This window comes from Pongo pygmaeus, chromosome 7, assembly GCF_028885625.2.
Source record: "Pongo pygmaeus isolate AG05252 chromosome 7, NHGRI_mPonPyg2-v2.0_pri, whole genome shotgun sequence".
In the NCBI taxonomy this organism is placed as follows: Eukaryota; Metazoa; Chordata; class Mammalia; order Primates; family Hominidae; genus Pongo; species Pongo pygmaeus.
Window position 1 is genome coordinate 89,015,368 of NC_072380.2, and position 21,856 is coordinate 89,037,223.

General features: G+C 35.8%; 1 protein-coding gene across 7 annotated transcripts in view; it reads left to right on the top strand.

Annotated features, from left to right (window-relative positions):
- The window catches only part of ZFHX4 (zinc finger homeobox 4), a 187,218-nt gene that overhangs the window by 145,385 nt on the left and 19,977 nt on the right, over positions 1-21,856 (top strand). For 5 of the 7 annotated variants that reach the window (XM_063668921.1, XM_054499233.2, XM_063668918.1 and 2 more), the window contains exons 5-6: positions 7,825-7,893; positions 17,145-17,261. In XM_063668921.1, coding sequence (XP_063524991.1) covers positions 7,825-7,893; positions 17,145-17,261 — 186 coding nt within the window. The remainder of the gene's footprint in view (positions 1-7,824; positions 7,894-17,144; positions 17,262-21,856) is intronic. The other 2 variants (XM_063668920.1, XM_063668923.1) reach the window with 2 other exon arrangements.

Consider the following 21,856-nt stretch of genomic DNA (forward strand, 5'->3'; position numbering starts at 1 on the left):
GAGGGCAGGGTTGCTGCAGCAGAAGTTGGCAATTTTATGTCACTGATGTTTCACCTTTTATCTTTGCTTGCTCAAACTTCTCAAACAAAAGAATAAATCTCAGATAGTTAAGAAAGAATTGACCATTATTTCAGCACAGGGGTTATGTTCTCTGATTCTTCACAGCAAGAGTGAATGATGGTTTCATGGATAATGTCTCCAAAGAAATATGCCCAAGTAACTCATTGTGATGAAAATAAAATATTGGGAATTATGAAATTAGAGAGTCAAGAAAGCATTTTTAAAAACTGGTGACATTGATTCAACTCTACGGTTGTAGTCATTTAAAAACAGTGCAGTCTTAGAGGGAGGCACCTATCATCACAGGTCTTTGAGACGAAAGTGTAAGAGAAGTTATAGAAGCTTCCAAGAACCAAATAATATCACTGAGCCAAAGAAATGCAGCTTACTTGAGAGTACAGGTACCTTTGTATGTTAGGCCTTTTTTGCATCACTATGAAGAAATATCTGAGGCAGAGTAATTTATAAGGAAAAGAAGCTTAATTGGCTTATGGTTCTGTAGGCTGTATAAGCATTGCACCAGTATCTGCTCTTGGTGATGGCCTCAGTAAGCTTCCAATCATGGCAGAAGGCAAAGGGAAAGCAGGCACATCACATGGCAAGAGTGGGATCAAAAGGGAGAGGGAAGGGAAGGTCCCAGACTCTTTTAAACAACCACATCTTGCATGAACTGAGTGAGAACTCACTTATCACCAAGGGAATGGTGCTAAGCCATTCATGAGGGATTTGCCCTTCTGATCCGATCACCTCCCACCAGGCCTTGCCTCCAACACTGGGAAACACATTTCAACATGAGTTCCAGAGGGGACAAACATCCAAACCATATCACCCTGTAAGGAGTCTTTGAAACAGTTAAAGGAAGTAAAGATAAAGAAGTACTGCTGAATAACTATCTTTTTCTTCTCTGTTAAAAAATAATTTCAAAAGGCTTTTGACCTAGTATACAGCTATTTGAAAAATTTAGTAACTGTGAAGTAGAAAATAGAGGCTTTCATGAATTAAAAACTAGCTATGAGACAACATTGGATGAACCCTATCATGAAAAGAGAAATATTGTATGATTCCACTAAAGCAGTCTAAAGTACTTAAAATAGTCAAATTTATAAATCAAAGAGTAGAATGGTGGTTGCCAGGGACTGAGGGGTAGGAGAAATGGGGAGTTATAAACAAAGGACGTAAAGTTTCAGTTAAGTAATAGGAGTAAGTTCTAGAGATCTGCTGCACAACATTATACCTATAGGCAACAATACTATATTGTGCACATAATCATTTGTTAAGATAGTAAACCTCATGTTTAGTATTCTTACCACAATAAAATAAAAGCTGGTTTTGAGATAGGAAGCAAAGAGTTGAAATAACTAGCCAGTGCTCAGCACAAACAAAGGCTATTATTGGGTGGAAGAGGGATCAGTTTATGGATAGGGATCAGTTCCTATGCTGATGAGCAACCTAGCAAAGCCAGCACAGTATGCTGAGGAATAAAACTTGTTCTAGACAATAAAAATTTTGATGAATCCCATAAGACAGTGGTCTCCAACTTTTTGGCACCAGGAACTGGTTTCATGGAAGACAGTTTTTCCACAGACGGAGTGGTCAGGTGTAGATGGTTTGGGGATGAAACTGTTCCACCTCAGATCATCAGGCATGAGATTCTCACAAGGAGCACACGACCTACATCCCTTGCATGTGCAGTTCATAATAGGGTTCATGCTACCATGAGAATCTAATGCTGCCTCTAATCTGACGCGAGGTGGAGCTCAGGCGATAACGCTTGCTTGCAGGAACTCATCTCCTGCAGTGTGGCCCGTTCCTAACAAGCCAGGGACCAGGAGCGATCCACAGCCCAGGGGTTAGGGACCCCTGCTATAAGGACTTAAATCTAGATAATTGGGCAACTGGTTGATAGATGGAAACACAATTTTATACTGAAATTATCCTCACAGAAGGTTGATCTTTTAATTTCAAAACAATCAGAAATGAAATAGATTCTTATATGGAGAAATACATTAGGAATTAGTAAATTTAAGAAAAAACATTTTAATAAAAGCACTTTAAAATATAAGACATTAAAAAGATGTATAAGTAAGTTATTGAAACTAATTTATATCCGGAACATATTAAATTCTTTTGAGGCCCCATTACACTGAGGTCATAGATGACTCAAGAAGCAGAAAGAAGTGATCACAAATTCCTGGCTGAGGAGGCCCCAGGAGATAGTACTCCCTTACTATATAAAAATAACTTCTGGGTAAAAACAGACAGGGCAGGGGAAAAGAGCTTTACTTTTCCAGAAAATAAAAAATTACAAATCCAGCCCCATTCAGATAATTGACACTGGAGCATCCAATGCACTTCAATCTATTACTGCCTGGAAGAAATAATTTAAGAGAAAGCACTACAGGTCAACAAAGATGATGTTGCTTGGTTACTCAAAACCATATGGTAGCATGCTGAGTTGCTCAGCTTTTTTAGAAGAGCAGTCTTTGTATCCACATAGGAAAAGGATGGAGAAGACCACTTGAAATCATTTTGAATTGTGAACTTGCTTTATCTGAACACACTGACTTGACTTTTGCAATGCCAAGGCAAGTTCAGAGGACATTGTTAAAATATCAACTACTAAGATAATAATAAATGTTGAATTTTATGTATTCTTCTAAATACTAAGCTTGTTATGATGAATTTGCTTTGAAGCGATGTGAGCTATTTTTTTTTAGGAGGAAAATAATTTAGTTTTCAGGCTGCCTGGCCCAGGAGTCCTGAGGACTGCCCAGAGGCAGTCCTTTCCAGCGGGGAGGTACAGAGCTTTGGAGTCAGACACTCATTCAAATCTCACTTCTGCTGCTCTGTGCCTTTGGAAAAAGTTAAACTGTCTGAGCTTTGATATCTCATCTCTTCCATAAACACAGTGATTTTTTTCTGTTGCAGATTACTGTGAGGATTAAGTAAGGAAATGCAGGATACATGCCTAGCACCTAACAGGTTTCCAAAAATGATAATTTATTAGTTTACAATTAGAGTGCTGCTAATATCTTTTATTGTATTCATAGGCTCTAAAATATCCTTTTACAGTTAGTCACATAGCTTCAGTAGAAGTGGGAGAAGCTTCAAAAGTAAAACACAAAAGGCATGGCTAGAGGGGTTGTGGTGTGAAGGTTGTTTGACACTTGTGAACTCTATCATAGAATTTAGTCTTTTTCTGCGATTTAAAAAAAAGTAAGAGTTGGGCTTACTGTAAATGAAAATAACATGGGATTCATAATGCTGCATAGGAATACAGAAAATGTTTTTCTTTCCCTTTACTATTTTACACCAGTTGGCTTAATATTCACTCTGGTGGTATGTATTTTATTTTATGTGCTAAACATTTTGTAAGAATAGTACTATGCTTTATTGTTTAATGCATTAGCAAGTTATTGGAGGGAGGTGAGATGTGGAGGTTTTGTAGGCAAATAGTATTAGTACTATGCTTGGCAACTTGAACATATATCCATTATTTTAAAAATTCCAGTTACCTCTAAACTTGTGCTGAATGCATCCCAAATTTTGCCCATGGCTGTTGCAATCGTCCAGTACAGGTTAAATTTATTCCCATATCTTAATCTTATAATTCTCTGCATAAATATCTAGACTGTCAAAAAATTAAAATTCCAAATATTTTCCTGGCCATGAGATTTGTATGGATTATAGTTTTGCAAAATTGTTACCCCAATTAGCCAGGGGTGGGGGGCGGATAGGAGCAGAAGATTTGCCAGATGGGAACTTGATGATTTTTGAACTGAGATTAAATACCTGAAAGTTGTCAGTTTACTTACCAGAATAAATATTGCTTGTACAGGGAAGGAAAAGGTAGAAAGGAGTAATGAGTTGGAGACTCATTATGGAGAGGGTTAGGGGTAGGTGTGGCAATAAAAGGTAGTGAGAGAGAGGGCCGTGAGAACTTTCATTCTTACGATTAGAAAGAATTGACCAGCCAGGCGCGGTGGTTCACGCCTGTAATTCCAGCACTTTGGGAGGCCGAGGTGGGCAGATCACAAGGTCAGGAGTTCAAGACCAGTTTGATCAACATGAGGAAACCCCATCTCTACTCAAAATACAAAAATTAGCTGGGCATAGTAGTGCGTGGCTGTAATCCCAGCTACTCAGGAGGCTGGGGCAGGAGAATTGCTTCTTGAACCGGGACCTGGGAGGTGGAGGTTGCAGTGAGTCAAGATCGCGCCACTGCACTCTAGCCTGGGTTACAGAGCGAGATTCCATTTAAGGAATGGGAACCTTAAACATTTTGGCATTAATCTTGTTTTTTGTAGATGTAACCATTTGGGTTACACTAAGGAAATAGGTGATTAGCAGAATTCAGGCCTGAATGAGAATGACAAAAATGAACACTAGAAATAAATGCAGAATCAAAAAAAGGAAAGCTACTTGTATGATTTAAAAACTATGGTTCAATATATCATTGTGGTTAAGAGAACTATCCCTGAAATAAAACTGTGTGGGTTCAAATCGCAGCTCCATCACTTGCTATGGGTGTCATAACGCAAATAAAGATATCATTCAGTACTTGGCACAGAGCAGATATTCTGTAAAATGTTGTTATTGATGGTGATTGTGATGATCAATACACTATTCCACAGAAAATAATGTTGATTACTGCCACATTGTGTTAATAAAAATAGCATAATTTGGCATAATTTTCAAATGTGTGATTATCACCAAATTGACAGGATAGAGTAGAATACTGGATAAACTAAGTCAATGGCATTTTTTAAAAATACTATTGAAACAAGGAAGGTCAGGTGCTAGAGAACACAAATTAGTAATCTAAATTACCAGCAAAAGAGACAAATCGTGTTAACAGCAGTCAGATTTGTTATTACAGACCAGTTATTAAAGTGATATATTGTAAGATGCTATGTATCATTACTAGGTTTTAAACATTTGCATTTTACACAGGCAGAAGAATATAGATTAATCATTTCATTTTGTAAGTTAAAAGCTCCTTTATTAAAATATTTATATTATTTGTATGAAGAGAGAAACATTATTGAGGATCTAAACATTCTTTTATGAGATTATTTGTACAAGTAGTTCTCATTGGAGCAGTCTCTAAGTGCCACATGACCTAATTTGTAAGATTAAACAACAGTTGCTGATTTTGACATTTTGTACATTTCATTAAATCACTATCAAATGAAGTAACTTTAATATGGCACCAAATTATTATTTGGTTATATTTTATATTCAAGGAACATACATAAGTTATGAAACAGCAGAATTTTCAGAGGTCTAGAGAAAAGTTGCTTTCCCCACAACTTGGTTTCCGGCCTTTGCTAAGACTAGGAAAACCTTTACAGGCTCCCAAATATTGTGGTATTACAACTAGATACATTGAAAATTTGACAGACTTTTATACCAGACAGACAAGGGTTTCATTCCAGGCCATTGGTTTCTAACTTTGTGACCTGAGGCAAATTACTTTAACCTCTTTAAGCTCTAGCTTCTTGATTTGTAAAAGAAGGATTAATAATTGCCTCATTATGTTATTGTGAGGATTACATGATGATTTCTATACAAATAGCTTATCACAGTATCTGGCAGAGATATGAACTCAATAATTTGTCGTTTTATTTTTATTTTCATTAATCTTTAAGGAATAGCAGTTATTTGGTCAAAGTCACCTAGGTACTACTGACATTCATTTTGAACAAGTCTATATGATACGTTGAAATGTGTATGTGGGGGTAGTGGTAGAGATTTTCTGATAAATTATGTTGATTCTTCGCTAGAAAAAAGAGAAATGGTTTTTACATGCACACACATATATAGAGAGAGAGCAGGGAGTATTATCTGCATTTGTATTATCTGTGATATAGTTGACAGAGCTCTCAAGTTAGAGTCCTGAAGCTCTGGGAAGCTATAGGAAAATTCTCATCTTCAGATTCATCTGTTTTAGGATATAGGATGTAGGTTAGTATTTTGTATCAAAGTGTCTTAGGTGACTTTGATGTCTTACTCTGTCCTTACTTGAGAATCTGTGAAATGAAAAGCTGCATTTGAACAACTCGAAATTTATTGGGGAAACACACTTGGACCATGTAAAAATTAATACATCATGATAAGTGCTGAAACATACATGTAAGCTAATCATCATGGGTGCACAGAGGAGGTTTCACGTGCTTTTGGTTCTGAGGGAAGAATAGGAGGCTCACAGGGGAAGAACAAAAAGGTATTCAAAGTCAAAGGAACCACGTTAATCAAGGCATAACTTTATAAGAAGTTGTCAAGAGAAAGAAGGTGGACTTCTTGAGTGACATGTAGGATGTCCATTAAGGCTGTGATTTATTTGGAAGCTACTCGTGGATTTATAAGTAAAGACAGAGAATAAATTTTTTCTTTCATGACGAATTTAACATAATGGTTTTTTGGTGGGGGGGGGGGGCACTGAGTGTTTATTATGATTGTATTGTTTTTAAATAGATTACTACTAAAGGCCAAAGGTTTTATACGCAGCAGGAAAGACAATTAGTAAATGCAATAATAGTGCCTTGGTATGCACTTCTATTTTCAAGGTTAATTATTTGTTTAATTAAAGCCTTCAGAATCAACCAGAGATGCTATTGATAGAAATAGTAAATAAACGTGATTCCCTTTGGCAGTTAAGAATTATGTGACTATTTTTTTTAACTTCCTGATAACATCTGGTCTTTTCAGACTTTAAAGATTATATCATGTTACACCTTTAGCTGTATTATTTTCTATTACTGTTACTATTTACATAATTCTATCTTCATTTTATGCATGAGGGGCTTGAGGTTTAGCGAGGCTAAGTAATTCACCCATACCCAGAAGTGATGACGAAATGATTTGTATTCAAGATTCTATTTTCTAAAAAGATAACTCTTGAGATTTTATGAGGGATTGGATTGGAAAGACAGGGAATTTGAGGCATATAGATGATTATAGAGGCTGCTGAAATGGTCAGGAAAGAGAAGAAGACAGAGGGAATAGAGAGCACCCATGATAAGAGACTTGGTAAAATGGAATCAACAGCAGGTGGTGGCTTGGTGTGGAGAAGGAATGAGATGTCGAAGGAAATTTCTGAGGTCTAGTTGTTTTGTTTATTCCATTGGTTCCCCTACAATAGGGTGCGAAAACGAAACACGCAGTTAGTTAACAATAATGATTTGTGTTTGGTGTTGAGTTTTGTAAACCAAGACATTGTTGGCACTTTTGCTCTAAAGCTCAAATAAAAATGAGAATAAAGATGTGGATTTGCTGATGACTTGGACTTATTCTTCGGGTGCCCCCTCCAGTGCCTGATGTTTGCTTTGGCACATCAGCTATCGTATACAGTAATGATTTTTTTTCTTTTCTTTTTGATACCTTATCAGAGAAGTAAAAGTATGCTCATAATTTATGTAATGTGCTATTGTCACTATAACACATAATCCTATAAAATGTAGGCTTGGCCAAATAGTCCAATGACAAAAATCATAATGAGCCTTTCCTGCTCCCATATTTTCTCTATCAGTGTGTTTGTTCTGTGCTGCTAATAATTAAGAATTAAATCTAATCCTATCACTCCCTGGGCTCATTTTACCAGCTGCTGCTCACTAGGATATAATGTGTGCTGGAGACTCACCTGAGATTCACCTGATACTTATCTCTCCTGACTGCCAAACTTTGGGTTCTTGTGATAATTAGCCATGATGTGAGAGCTGGATATGGCATGCTGATTACCTTTCACTCTAATGTCTTCTGCAGAAACTGCCTCATTGGGAGCCAGGACTTGTGATGATGATCTTACAGAGCAGCAGTTGAGATCAACCTCAGGTAATGGTTCCTACTCCTTCTCAAAATATTTCCTTGTCCTAAATGAGTTGCTTTTGTCACTCTCATAATTGATGTAATAAACATTCTCTGGAACTTCTCTAATTAGATCTGATCATATGCCTTATTCAAATAAGTAAAAAGCAAAATGAAATAAATTAAATAATTGGAAGTATATGTAAACTGACTTTACATTTTAGAGCAGTTTTAGGTTCACAGCAAATTTCCCCAATACCCTCTCCCCTGACACATACATGTATAGCCTCCTTCATTATCACTGCCCTCCCCACCAGAGTGGTACACTTGTTCAATGATGAATCTGTATTGACAAAACATTATCACTTGAAGACTGTAGTTTTCATTAGGGATTACTCTTAGTGTTGTACATTTTATGGGTGTGGACAAAAGCATAATGACATGTATCCATCATTATAATATCATATAGAACAGTTTCACTTCCCTATAAATCTTCTGTGCCAGTCTATTCATTGTTTCCACCTCCTTGACCCCTGTAAACCAGGGATCCTTTATGGTCTCTTTAGTTTGACTTTTTCCAGAATGTCATATAGTTGGAATCAAACAGTATGTAGATTTTTTTAGGTTGGCTTCTTTCACTTAGTAATATGCATTTAAGTTTTCTCTATGTCTTTACATGGCTTGATAGTTTATTTCCTTTTAGTGCTAAATAATGTATATATATATCATTGTCTTCATATATCACAGCTTATTTATTCACCTACTGAGAACATCTTGGTTGATTCCAAGTTTTGGAAATTATGAATAAAACTACTATGAGCATCTGTGTCCAGGCTTTTGTGTGGACATAAATTTTCAACTCCCTTTGATAAATGCCAAGGAGTACCATTACTAGATTGTATGATAAGAGCATGTTTAGTTTTGTAAGAAACCACCAAACTGTCTTCCAAAGTGGTTGTACCATTTTGCATTCCCACCAGCAATGAATGAGAGTTCCTGTTGCCCCACATCATCACCAGCATTTGATGTTGTCAGTATTCTGGATTTTGGCCATTTTCATAGGTGTGTAGTTGTATCTCATTGTTGTTTTTATTTGCATTTCCCTGATGACATGTGATGTGGATTTTTTCATACATGTAATCTTTCATATGCCTATTTGCCATCTGTATATCTTCTTTGGTGTGGTGTCTGTTAAGGTCTTTGGCCAATTTTTTAATTGAGTTGTTTATTTGCTTGTAAGAGTTGTAAGAGTTCTTTGTATATTTCAGATGACAGTCTTTATCAGATATGTATTTTCCAAATCTTTTCTTCCAGTCTGTGGCTTGTCTCATTATTTTCCAACAGTATCTTTCAAAGAGCAAAAATTTTAATTTTAATGAAGTCCAACTTATCAATTCTGTCTTTCATAGATTATGCCTTTAGTGTGGTATCTAAAAAGTTGTTGCCAAACCCAAAGTCATCCAGATTTTCCCTTATGTTATCTTCTAGGAGTTTTATAGTTTTGTGTTTTGCAGTTAGGTCTGTAATCCATCTTGAGTGAATGTTTCTGAAGGATATAAGGTTTGTGTCTGGACTCTTTTGTTTTTTTTTTTTTCTTTTTTGTCGATGTTTGTAGCTTCTTAAAGAATAAGTTAAAACTTCTGCTAATAATTTTTCACATCAATATTTATACACTATGAAACTTCACCTAAATTATAGGTTTTATACAATGTATATATTAATAAGCTGTGAAAAATTATTATTTTTCACAAGTCAAAAAGCCTAGTTGATGGAGTTATTTTTGGTAATTATTGAATTCATTGGATTTTGCATAGTTATGTCAACATATCCTCTAATCCTTTTGCTTTGGTGTATATATATATATATATATATATATATACATACATACATATATTTGTTAAAAAATGGCAGTTACACCTTCTTAGCTGCATTATATTCAGATAATTTAAAAGGAAATTCACTCCTACTACTACAACACACCTCATTTATTTCTGCTATATAAATATGACCTCAGTTTCCAGATTTATCCAATTGGAATAATAACCTGCTATATAGAACAATAAATGATTACCAAAGGTCCTTTGCATTCACAACGATATATTGGAATACTTAAAATAAAAACAATTTTGCAAGTGAAAACATCCCTTCCATATAAAGTCAGGACATTCCTCATAAAAAATTCCAGCTTCAAAGTTAAGTTTACCTTTACCTATGCATGTCTCATCAATACTTTTTAAAATCTTATTTTCTCTTAAAAATCTAGAGAACATATTTAATATGAAATAGAATAAACCTACTCTCCTTCCCCCACCTCAAACCAATGAAAAGATTTCATTAATGACCCAGCAGTGATATGACAAAAATCAAGAGTTATGGCAAAAATTTCAAGCTAAAAAGAGATTACTTCCTGTCAATATGTTTCTTTATTGCTTTGTAAACAAAGACATCAAAATCTACATTATTACTTCAATCTGTCTGAGAATCTTTAGACTTAGATATTCCCATACCTTCTGGATGTTTTCATCTAGATGTTCTGTAGTGAGGCTAAATACAACAAATTCCAAATTGAACTTCCTTTTCTGCAAAACTATTTGTTCTCCTCTTTTCTCCATCTCAATTGATGACATCACACCGTAGACTTAGTTGCACAAATAGTCAAATTAGAAATCATCAGTTTTATTTAAAATATTAGTGAGTATCTTCTATATGCCAGAGACTGCAGAGCATACATTGTGAATAAGACAGATGAAGTCCCTCACTTTAGATAATATCTCTAAACAAATAAACAAAAAAGTATTTTCAGATTGCAATAAATGTGATAAAGGAAGTGTTAAAGAGGTGATATGTTAGAACAGAGGTTCTCAAAGTGTGGTCCCCTTTCAAACAGCATCAGTGCAACCTAGGAACTTGTAAGAATGCAAATTACTGAGCCCCAACCCAGACCTACTGAATCAGAAACACTGGAGGTGGAATCCAGCAAGCCCCTCAGGTGGTAGTGATTCTGCTAAAATCTGAGGACCTTACTTGTGTGACAGCTCATCAGCTACTTTAGGAGCAGTAGTCAGAGAAGTTCTCTGAGGAAATGACAAGTGAGCCGAGTCCAGGTTAATGAAAAGGAGCCAATTATGCAGAGTCTGGGAAAATGTACATCAGAGTTTGGAAAAAATTGGTCCCATTCCAGGAAGAGAAAGAAAGCTAACATGGAGAAAGATGAGGGAGTGAGGAGGAGTGTAGCATAACTTGCAGCCAGAAAAGTAGGCAAGGGCTTAATTGTTTCAGCCTAGTAAGGAGTTGTTATGTTATTCTAAGTGAAATAGTAAGCTATGACAGGTTTCAAGCAGGAGAATGGATTGATTTTATTTAGTTGTGCAGAATAAATTATAGGAACACAAGAATAAGTCTTATCTAGTTATAAGACCATTGCAGGAATATAGGTAAGAGATTAAAGGTACTGACAGGGAAAATGTAAAGTAGATGGATTCAGTATACATAAAGTATCTTGGAAGTAGAAATAGTATGATTTACTGATGGATAGGATGCATATGAGTGGGAAAGAGAAGACTAGGGGTTGACTCTTGCTTGTGCTGAGTGGTGGCATGTTAATGGCAATGGTAAAGTTGGGGAAATGGAGTAAGATGAGTTGAGGAGCATTAAGAGCTCTGATTTTGGCATACTAAACTAGATAGACTTTTTGGACATCCAGTAGAGTTACAAAATATAAAGCCATGAGTCTGGATGAGATCATCTAGGGAGGTAATGTAGACAGAGAAAGGGCTTAGTACTAATACTGGAGACACTCAAGTATTTAGTTGTTGTTTAATAGAGGAGGCCCCAGCAAAGGAGAATAAGAGGAAATTCTCAGAGAGGTAGGATGAAAATCACAATTACCTGATGCAATAAAATCCAAAGAGAGGCACGATTTTCCAGAAGAAGGGAGGAGTAACATCGGTTGAGCAAAGAAAGTGAAGTAAGATGCAGGGAAGTAACCACTGAACTCAGCATGGGAGTCATTGGTGACTTTGAGAGGAGGAATTAATGTGAACAGAAACCAGACTGGAGAGGGTTGAATAATAAATATGATTTAGTAGAGAGGGAAATGCAAAAAGAAAAAAAAAAAAAACCAAAGCCAGACTACCAAGACAAAATCAAACACCCCTTTTACATCTTATTAAAGGGAAATAGGGGTTGGGGTAGCATGTGGACTCTTCCTTTTCTTTCCCAAATTTTGCTTTCTAAACCCAATTCACTGTTCCAACTAACATGTATTGCCTGCCTACTGTATTCCAGGCACTGTTCCAGCTGCTTCTGGCACAAAGATGACTAAGATATTCACTATTTTCAAAAAATGTTTACCTATTACAGCAAGTAGGCAATATACAGATAATTTCCACAAATTAAATTGTGGTGAATGGTTTAACATCAATATACAGGTGAGGGGAAAAAAGCATTTATCCAGAAACACTAATCCTAGTTCAGGGTTCAGAGGAGAATTTTTAGAGAAGAAAACAATAGTACTCAATAGTACTAGTAATAATACAGCTATGATTTTTAATATTTATTTTTACTAAGCTTGTGCTCACCAATTTGTGTATGTTATTCCATAACAAACCTATGAGATAATTATTATTAACTCCATTTTTATAGATGTTGAAACTGATATTTCCCAAGATGATTTAAAGGAAAAGTGGAATTTACACAGTGAAGAAAAGTTGTTCTAAATAAGATAAGGAAATGTAATGGTACATATAGGAAGGGAGAAAGCACTACAAACAGTTGGGTTTCTTGAACGGTGGTTACAAAATGTGAGCTGGATCAGGAACATTGGCATTACCTGGAAACTCAACAGAGAGGCAAATTCTCAAGTTCAACTCTAGACCTACTACATTAGAACCTTTCAAGATGGGGTCCAGTAACAGGTCTCTTGGGTGAATGTGACACTCTAAAGTGTAGGAAGACTGTTCCCAAGCACTAAGTGTTATGTAGGAAGTGAACAAAGATGAAACTGGGGTGACAGACAAGGACCAGGTATCTTGGACATAATCTCGCTATGTACAGAAGGTTGAGTTATTTCTTTGTAAGTGATAGGAGTCACTGGAAGATTTTAAGTAGGGACGTCAGATTTAAGTAGATCATTCGGAGGATAGATTTGAGTGGGGCTTGATTGGGCAAGGAGATCATGGAGGAGTCTAGGAAAGAATGTTCACAAGCCAGGTGTCTTGTACAGAGATACTCAATATGTTAATATAAAACTAAAGATGTCTAAGTTACTATGTTTCCTCTTTATATGATCACTTCATGGGTTGAAAAAGTATGAAGTGCTTTCGTAGCAGACTTAGAGGAGAGGGATCCCAAACCCAATTGTATGTTAAGACAATGGGAAATAAGGGCCAGGCACGGTGGCTCATGCCTGTAATCCCAGCACTTTGAAAGGCTGAGTTGGCGGATCACTTGAGGCCAGGAGTTTGAAACCAGCCTGGCCAACATGATGAGACCTCATCTCTACTAAAAATGTAAAAATTAGCTGGATATGGTGGTGCATGCCTGTGGTCCCAGCCACTTGGGAGCCTGAGGTGGGAGGATTGCTTGAACCTAGGAGACAGAAGTTGCAGTGAGCTGAGAGTGCCACTGCATTCCAGCCTGGGCGACAGAGTGGGACTCTGTCTGAAAGAAAGAGAGAAAGAGAGAGAGAGAGAAGGACAATGGGAAATAAGTACAATTGAGTGGTGCTTAGATCAAACGGATACCACTGATGTACATTTGCTTAGAAATTGTATAATGTTGTAGGATAAACTAATAGCAGTTTTCTAATTGTTTCATATTGTTCAAATGAAAATACTCTAAGCTAGTCATTCAAAAACATTTATTTTAAATATAGCCAATGTGTATATGTAGAGTAACTTATAAGTTCATTTTAGACATGTCAAAAATGCTGGGGGAAGTTTGTTGTAACATATTTCTATAAGACTACAGTATTTTGCCTTCTTTCTATTATTTTGAAACATGTAAAAATGAATATGTATTACCATTTGTCTGAAAATTGGGATGTTCAAATGGACCTTGATATACATGGTAAGCTTAAGTATAAACATATCATAAAGATTAATATAGAAATATTGTATTTTCTGTATTTCATGAGGCAAAAGAATAAAATGCATGTGGCATATACATATGCTGTATACATGTATACTTATGCTGAATACAACAGTATCACGAAATGATATAATACTTTCACTATTATTGCATGTAATATATTAGTGAAGAGGCTTATTGACGAAAATGAAAACCGCTTTGGCATCTTTATTTTGGAATTTTATGTAATATATTTTCCTCAGTTCTACAGTATCTTTTTAATACATTTAGTGTTATATATATATTTCCCTTACATTTCATAGTATTTTACAACTGAGGATATGTGGTGCTTGAAAGTTAGAATGTAGCCACTCCTTCCCTTAACCCGAGTTCTAACCTACAGGGTTTCCAAAGAAAAGTGGTTTCTCCACATTCATACTCTTGACTCTAAAGTCTATTTATACAATGAATGTCAAATTTATTTCTAAAACCCTCTTTGAGAATAAAAGTGCCCTTTTATTCTGACTTTTATGAAACTTTATGGTGTGTATAAGTTACCTTTTGATTATTTTTTGCATGATTAAAAATTTGCAAAGTTCTTATGGCTCCAAAGAGCCTACCTGTAATAAACAGCTTTCCCCTTCTAAACCACAAAACAGGTCTGAATTGCTTGAGCATTAGAGCTAATTGCCTGCCTACTTCAAAGGAAGAACCTGAAAAGAGAGAGGGGAAAGAAGTCACAGAAGCAGAGGCATTGCAGGCAAATCCACCTCTAAAGGTTATGAGTTGTGGCTTGGAGGAGCCGGGCAAAGTTATGGCCTCAGAACTGCTGTTTGCGATTAAGTTGATGGGGAGCGTCTATCCCACAATCTTTCCCTGCTGCTGACACAGAGTCTTTGTTCACATTCAGATTTCTCAAACTGTTGCTAGGGTCAGGCTGAGGTCAGACACCACAGTGATGTATAGAAGAACATGTCTGGGAATTTCTCTCACACTTAAAACACATACCAGAAAATGAAGAAGAGGACCCTGCAAAATCTGTCTGATGAGACCCAGATTATATACTTTAGCTTTTCTTTTAGTGCCTTCATAATTTTCTTTTTCTTCTCCTGACACACAATGTTTTATTAATGTGAGTTGCGATAGCCCTTACAATTTTATGTCCCCTCAAGATAAGGACACTCAGTAGCACTCTGACACTTTATTTTCCAGCCCTGGGGGAAAGGCCCAGTAAATCTACTCCAAGAATTCTTGCATCCCTTCCCCAGGATGAGTTGAAAAGTAATTGCCACAAGCTGTCATAGGTCGCGAACTAGAGATCATGTCATGTGTGTGGACTTGGGAGGGACACAGCCCAATCCAGTTGATCTCAGCCCTCCAGCCTCCCAAATTCAGCTCAGCCACCAGCCACTTTACCTACCAGCATGGCCTGGTGCTGGGAGGAGGGAGCCTGTGTTTGATCAGTAATTATCACTGACGGGTGAAAGCAGGCTAGCGTCAGAAGAGGTGTTGTTTCTTTCTCTTCTTGAAGTAAAATTTCTGAGTGTATTTGCCTGAAAGGGAAGCTTCCCTCAAACCCTCAGATGATTGACCCCCTAAACAAGGGCCATCCCTCTGCTTTTGTGCAGAGGCAAAGGGCAAAAATGGAATAAATGGATTTGTATGGTGCCTTTGAGGACTCACAGTTGAAACAAACTCTTATTTTGAATGTATTAAATGTCCTTGTTTTCCCTTTAGCTTTTTAGAGTTTCCTATTGAGCCCAGAACTGTCGCCTTCTGTTGTTATCCTGCTCACACAGTTGTAGAGCATGGCTGGCAAGTGAGGCCCTAAATAGATTTTTTTTTTTTTTTTTTTTTGGTGCTCAGCTGCTACATATGACAGTGGATATTTCATTCTGCTGTCAGAACGTTATTAATAAAACATGGGGTGTGGAGAGGGCCACGATTTCCCCTTTCAATCACTATAGCATTTGCAATGAAAATTTTATTCAGTGTGTAATTTTCAGTTAATGCTTGACACTTAAAATGTCCATAGCAACATTTTGTATGGTTATTGAAGGGTTAATTGTATCATGTTCTCTGCATAAAAGCTCTGCTTATCAAAAGCAAATAGAAGAGTGTATGCAAATGTGTGTCGGTGACCTTTTGCCTTTCCAGGGTTAATTTATATGGTCATTAAAGATTTTATGAAATTGAGCAGCCTGGTGCTTCAAATCCCATTTTACCTTCTTCTCCTAATTTATGTAATTCCTACCTGAACAGGGGAATATGATTTTTATTTTTTGTGCTGCAATGAAAACAGCATGCCATGCTGTGGGGAGTTGCGAGCCTGGTTATCTGGCATTACTCAGATTGCTAAAAATTCATTAAAATGTGACATCAGCACAGTGAGAGACAAATGATCGCAGGATGAAAGAGAACAGTGGGCCTTTCACGGATTAGTGCTACACAGCCCCAGCATAGAGGCTAACTGCATAAACAGATTAATCCACCAGCAGTGGCATAGCTAAGATTTACAGAATAATTAAATAGGGTTGAGTTACTATGAGGATTTCCATGTAATCTAGCTGGTGTGAACCCGTGAATGAGGTGTGGGGTGATATGGTTGTCATAGAAGTATACCTTGTTATATCCTACGCCCAGTATAGCTCCCCCTACAGAAGAAAAAAAAAATCCCCAATGTAACTGAAGTTTTGAGATCTTACTCTAAGAAAAATGCCAAAGAATTCCTTTGGGGTCTGGGGTCTGAAAGCAGGAGTAACACCTGTCTTATATTTAACCCATTGTTATATTATTTAAGATTTTTTTTTCTAAGAATCTGTTTTTTTTTCCTGACATCTATCCCAGTCCCTGGAACAGTAAGTTTATGTTGTTACAAGGTTCTACTATTCAAATCACAGAATTGCCTTATATCCAATTTTTAAATATGTTTCAGCTTAAACTGTACTAAACTAAAAAGAATTTATTTTAATTTAGTATAGACCCATCCTCTCAATGGATACAAAAGAAGATCCTTTACATACAAAATTTGCATTGGTACAGTCAGCATGATCAGCATAGACTTTTGCATAAATTTGTGTTCTCATTTGAGTATGAATATCTGTAGATGATTCATAAATAACAAAGTTTTCAAGTGGTCACCTAGTTTATTTCAGTGTGAATTTTTGGGAGATTTTCAGTTCTACTGATTGGTCTGCCTTTCTTAATAGAAGAACAAAGTGAGGAGGCAGAAGGAGCTATTAAGCCTACAGCAGTGGCCGAGGACGATGAAAAAGACACAAGTGAGAGAGACAATAGTGAAGGCAAAAACTCTAATAAAGACTCTGGTAAGATGCACGAATCTTTCACCTTGGCATTTCCCTATACCCATTCCCTGCCATCAACTCTTCCTTCACGATTCCCCCACCCCACAAAACTTATTAAAAGCTTTTATTCATTTTAAACTGTCTGAACATTCCCACTACTATTCATTGCATGTGCATTTTGCATGTGATTTCTATCAGTAGCCTCCCATTGACCTATTTTTAATCATAACCATCTGACAGAATAGATGTGGATAAGTTGAAGAATATTACAGGACGACCAGTGAGATTATTTTTTAATCAAATCAGTTTGTGTGCTTGTAATTTTTTAAGCGCCTTTCATTAATCTTAGCTATACTTGTGATTCCTCTGATGGCATATTAATTTTTCATAAGCATAGGATTAGATATCACTTGAATTTTGTCATTCAGTCACATGTATTCGCCCGCCAAACCACATAACCCTAAAAATAAATGCAGTTTTCCTTGCTTTTTTACAACTTACACTCAGGAATTTGCCCTTTTTTAGGGCATCTATTTGAGGTATTTCAAACAAAATCCAGTGAAAAAGTTTACAGATGATTCAGCCTAAGAAAGAGGAAATATCATTGAAAAGGGATTAGGTGCTGGGTAATTTTGATCTTCTAGAATAGACAAATCCCAGTAATGAAAGCTACTGTCTTTGAAAACAAACCTTCGTGTCATGACATTTACTTGTGCACAAACAAACCCTAGGCCAGCATCTGGTGTGGATACCTAAGGCTTTTTCTGTGTTTGATTTGGCAAATATATGACTTCATCCATGCTTTGTATGTATGAGATGGAAATCTATGGTTGCAATGAATATTACATTGGCTACTTTTGCTGCACGCTATACCTAGTTTTATTATGTTGGACTCATTGAAGCAGAAGAAGTGCTGAAACGGGTTCAAGCCTATTAGTTTCAGGTAGTCATCTATCTTTTCCTTGAATTCCAGTGACAGCCGCATATAAAGGAGCTTGTATTCACTATGAGGACATTGGGTTGTGCAAAAAATATCATTTTTACATGCACGTTTATTTAAACCTGAATCATCCCACATTTGTACTTCAGTCTTTGCATATCTAAGTTTTGCATTCCTTTTAAAAATTATCTGAAGGGCCTCTCTGCTCCCCTCCCCACACTGTTCAGTACTAAATTTCTTTCAGGAGGCCAGTGAGAAAAGCGTCACTGAGATTTGCTCCTAGGATATAGTGTCTAACATATGATTCTAATTTGACTTAAACAAAGAAGATCTAAAGTTGGTATTAAGCCGCAAGCAATGTAAAAAGAAGCCATAGCTGTATATTAGTAAGCTGGCTCCTGCAGTTACTGAGGAGGAATTACAAGTACCTAGTGATAAGTTAATGTGAAAGACAGTACCATCTAAACTTTATTTGGAAAAGATTGGAAATAGCAAGGTGGTTTGTTCACTTTCTATGATGGACCTTATCAAATTAGCTGCTTGCCTGGTTCAGAGAGGGCAAAGTTCTGTCTGTATTCAGTGGCATCTTTCAGTATCAATCAGTAGTACCAAAACAGACTGTGGAATATATCCTTCTCATTCTTCAGAAGAATGTATAACAGAGATATCTGATTTGTGTTAATTCAGTGCCCATGTAATCCCGAGGTATATGACATTATGCCAGGTCTTAAATGTCTAATATCTAGTACCTTATAAAGGATGGATTCTGGGAATCTCTAGAAAAATGGATCTAATTTTACCATTGAGGAAATAATCTGGCTTGGAACATAGCACAGATGCCAAGGCTCTATCTTTACCAGTGCCACTTACTGCTCCGCAAAAGTAGTGGACTCAATCACTCCCTAATGGGCTGATGAATTACTGTTCTTCCTTGGGCACCTAATTGTACCATCCAGACAAGACTTGGGCATTTGAGAGGATATAGACAATTGTGTAATGGTAGTTATTTAAAACAAATTGTATCCTCATATAAATGCCTTCCTGGGTTTTTCTATAGGGATAAAAAATAAGCTCTAAGCAAGGACCAAATAAAAGCAGTTGCTGAAATGCAAATATTTCGCTTTAAAACCTTCCAGCCTTCAAGACAGCTCTTGTGATTGACAACTAACATGAACATTTAACAAAGTTTTCTGCCTTCTAAATTGAACGCTTTTAGAATTTAAAAATTCTAAGTTTAAAACTCTAAGTTTAAAAAATTATTACATGGATTTTCTCTTGTATGTGTTTCTAATGATTAAATAACTACTTATATTTATTGTTTTTCTTTATATGTGTCATAAATGTAAAAGAAATACTAGCAAGCTTACAAATTCATCACTATCTTCATATGTTAGATGGGAAGGTAGTTTGACCCAACTTGAACATAGAATTTTTTAGACAAGAAGGAATTAACATATGTTAGGAAGGCTATGTTTGTGTAAGCTGTTGTGCTATGTTGCTGACATTAATCTGCAGGAGTAGAGCTTTCAAAATGAGACATGGCAATATGCAAGTTATATTTGTTGAATATTCATTCATAATAGAAAAGCCTTCTAATGCTTCATTTATATTGTCATTTAAATCTAGTGCCACTTTAGATTAATTATAATCCAAATTATAGCTCTGTGCAGTACAAGAATTAATACAGAGTTTATCCAGATTAATACATTTGCATTGAAAATGTAATATGTCTCTGCCTTGGCTAAGGGGACCACTTTTTAATAAGGGAGTAAACATGAGGAAAGATGGAAATTAACCTTCATTATTGCAATTAAAATTATCCTTTCATTCTAGTCTCATTAGAAAGAATACTGTACTGGTAATTATAATTTATAATTATTTGGAGTTGAATAACATCTTCTGTTATATCCAAGTTTTATAGCATTCAAACTTTATTAAATACATTGACTCATTAATAATAACTCAGTACTTTGTTTTATTTTTTTTTAAGATTTGCTTTGAGTACATGTGCATTATTGGATTTTTCTTACTTGTTATGAGTATAAACCGTTTACAGCCTTCTGTATTTTAGGGATTGAAAATTATTAAGAAGGCGGCATCTGCATTGAAATGAATTTGCCATTTTTTATATTAGCAATCTCATGCAAGTTAAATAATCCCATAACTAACATAATCATTTTTTTCATCTATTTGGCAGTGCTTATTTGTAATTAGACTTCATTTTTCAGTTAAAATGAATGAAAATGACTTTTTTTTTTTGAGAATATTGTGTTGTCCTCAATAACACAAAATAAATTAGGATCCTATTTTAAAATTTTTTCTGATCTAGGGTAACCAACAGGGTTTACTTCAAATAAAGTTGCAGACATAAACTATAAGCAATCATAAAACTTAAAACCTTCCTCAAATTAATTGACCCTTATTTAATAGGCATTTCCAGGATAACACAACTTAGAAAAAAGACCCCAGAGTTGATTTTCCATAATTTACCAGGGATGCCATAATATGAAATCTAAGATAGTATCCCTTTGAGTAAGAAAGGCATACACGCATAGAATGTAACATCCTTCATCTTTACAAATAATCCTGATGACTTGCCTCATCCTCCAGAGTCTGTTTCGTCATGTTACCGCATCTCAATATTCTCTACTTCCTCTTACTATCAGTGCCATGCATTTTTGACATACCTAGCTAATGGTAGATGTTCTAGCTTTTATTTATAACTTCTTTGTAATTTCAAACAAAATGGTCTTTAGGAGGCTCCTGGCTTATATTAAGATTATGGTTTAAGTTAATTAGCCAGAAAAATTTTGAGGGTGACACATAACTGTATTGAATACTATAGCCAACAGTTGTTGCAATGGCCATGTGAGAGTGACCCTAAAACTTAACTCTTACTTTTTTGATACAGCATAGAACATCACTAAATTCAAAAGCAATTATATTTTTGATGAATATTAATAAGCATAAAAATAAAATAAATATATTCTTAATAAACATGGTATTAATTATACATTATGCCCACCAGTGTGTAGGCTTAGTAAAATGTTCCAGATCTTGAAATCAATACATTTTTTGATCCCCGACAGTCTCAATATGAGAATAAAATACACATTATATATGCTTATGGAAATGAGTCCATAGCTATACATTTAATAGATTTATAAGTTTCTGAAAGATTTATTCTATTACTGATGATCCAAAGGGCCTGCAAGCAACAAGGTCATGGAAATTCTCTTTTAACTTGTGTGTGACAGTCTTTGATGGCACAGGGACCCGGATTGACTTATTGGTCATGTCCAATTCCACCACGTACGCAAAAGAATGATAAGGGGATATGACAGAGTATTATTCTCCTAAGGAAACATATTCTTACTTATTAGTGGGGGAACTTTTAAAGAAACATCTCACAGGAGAAGGCAATTGATAGACATTGGTTGATTTAAATGGCAATGATTTTGTACAACTTGGTTTGACACTTTAAGCAGTAAGTTTTATTTGAAAATATAAAATATCATAGTTTTCTTAAATGTTTGTTTTTTAACACTTCTAAAACAATATTCCAAAGTATATTCAGCTTTGAGAAAGAAACATATATTTTTTGATTCCAGACTTAATTATGACAAGGTAATAGGAATTATGACTTTCTTATTTTGACATATCTTTTGATATCAAA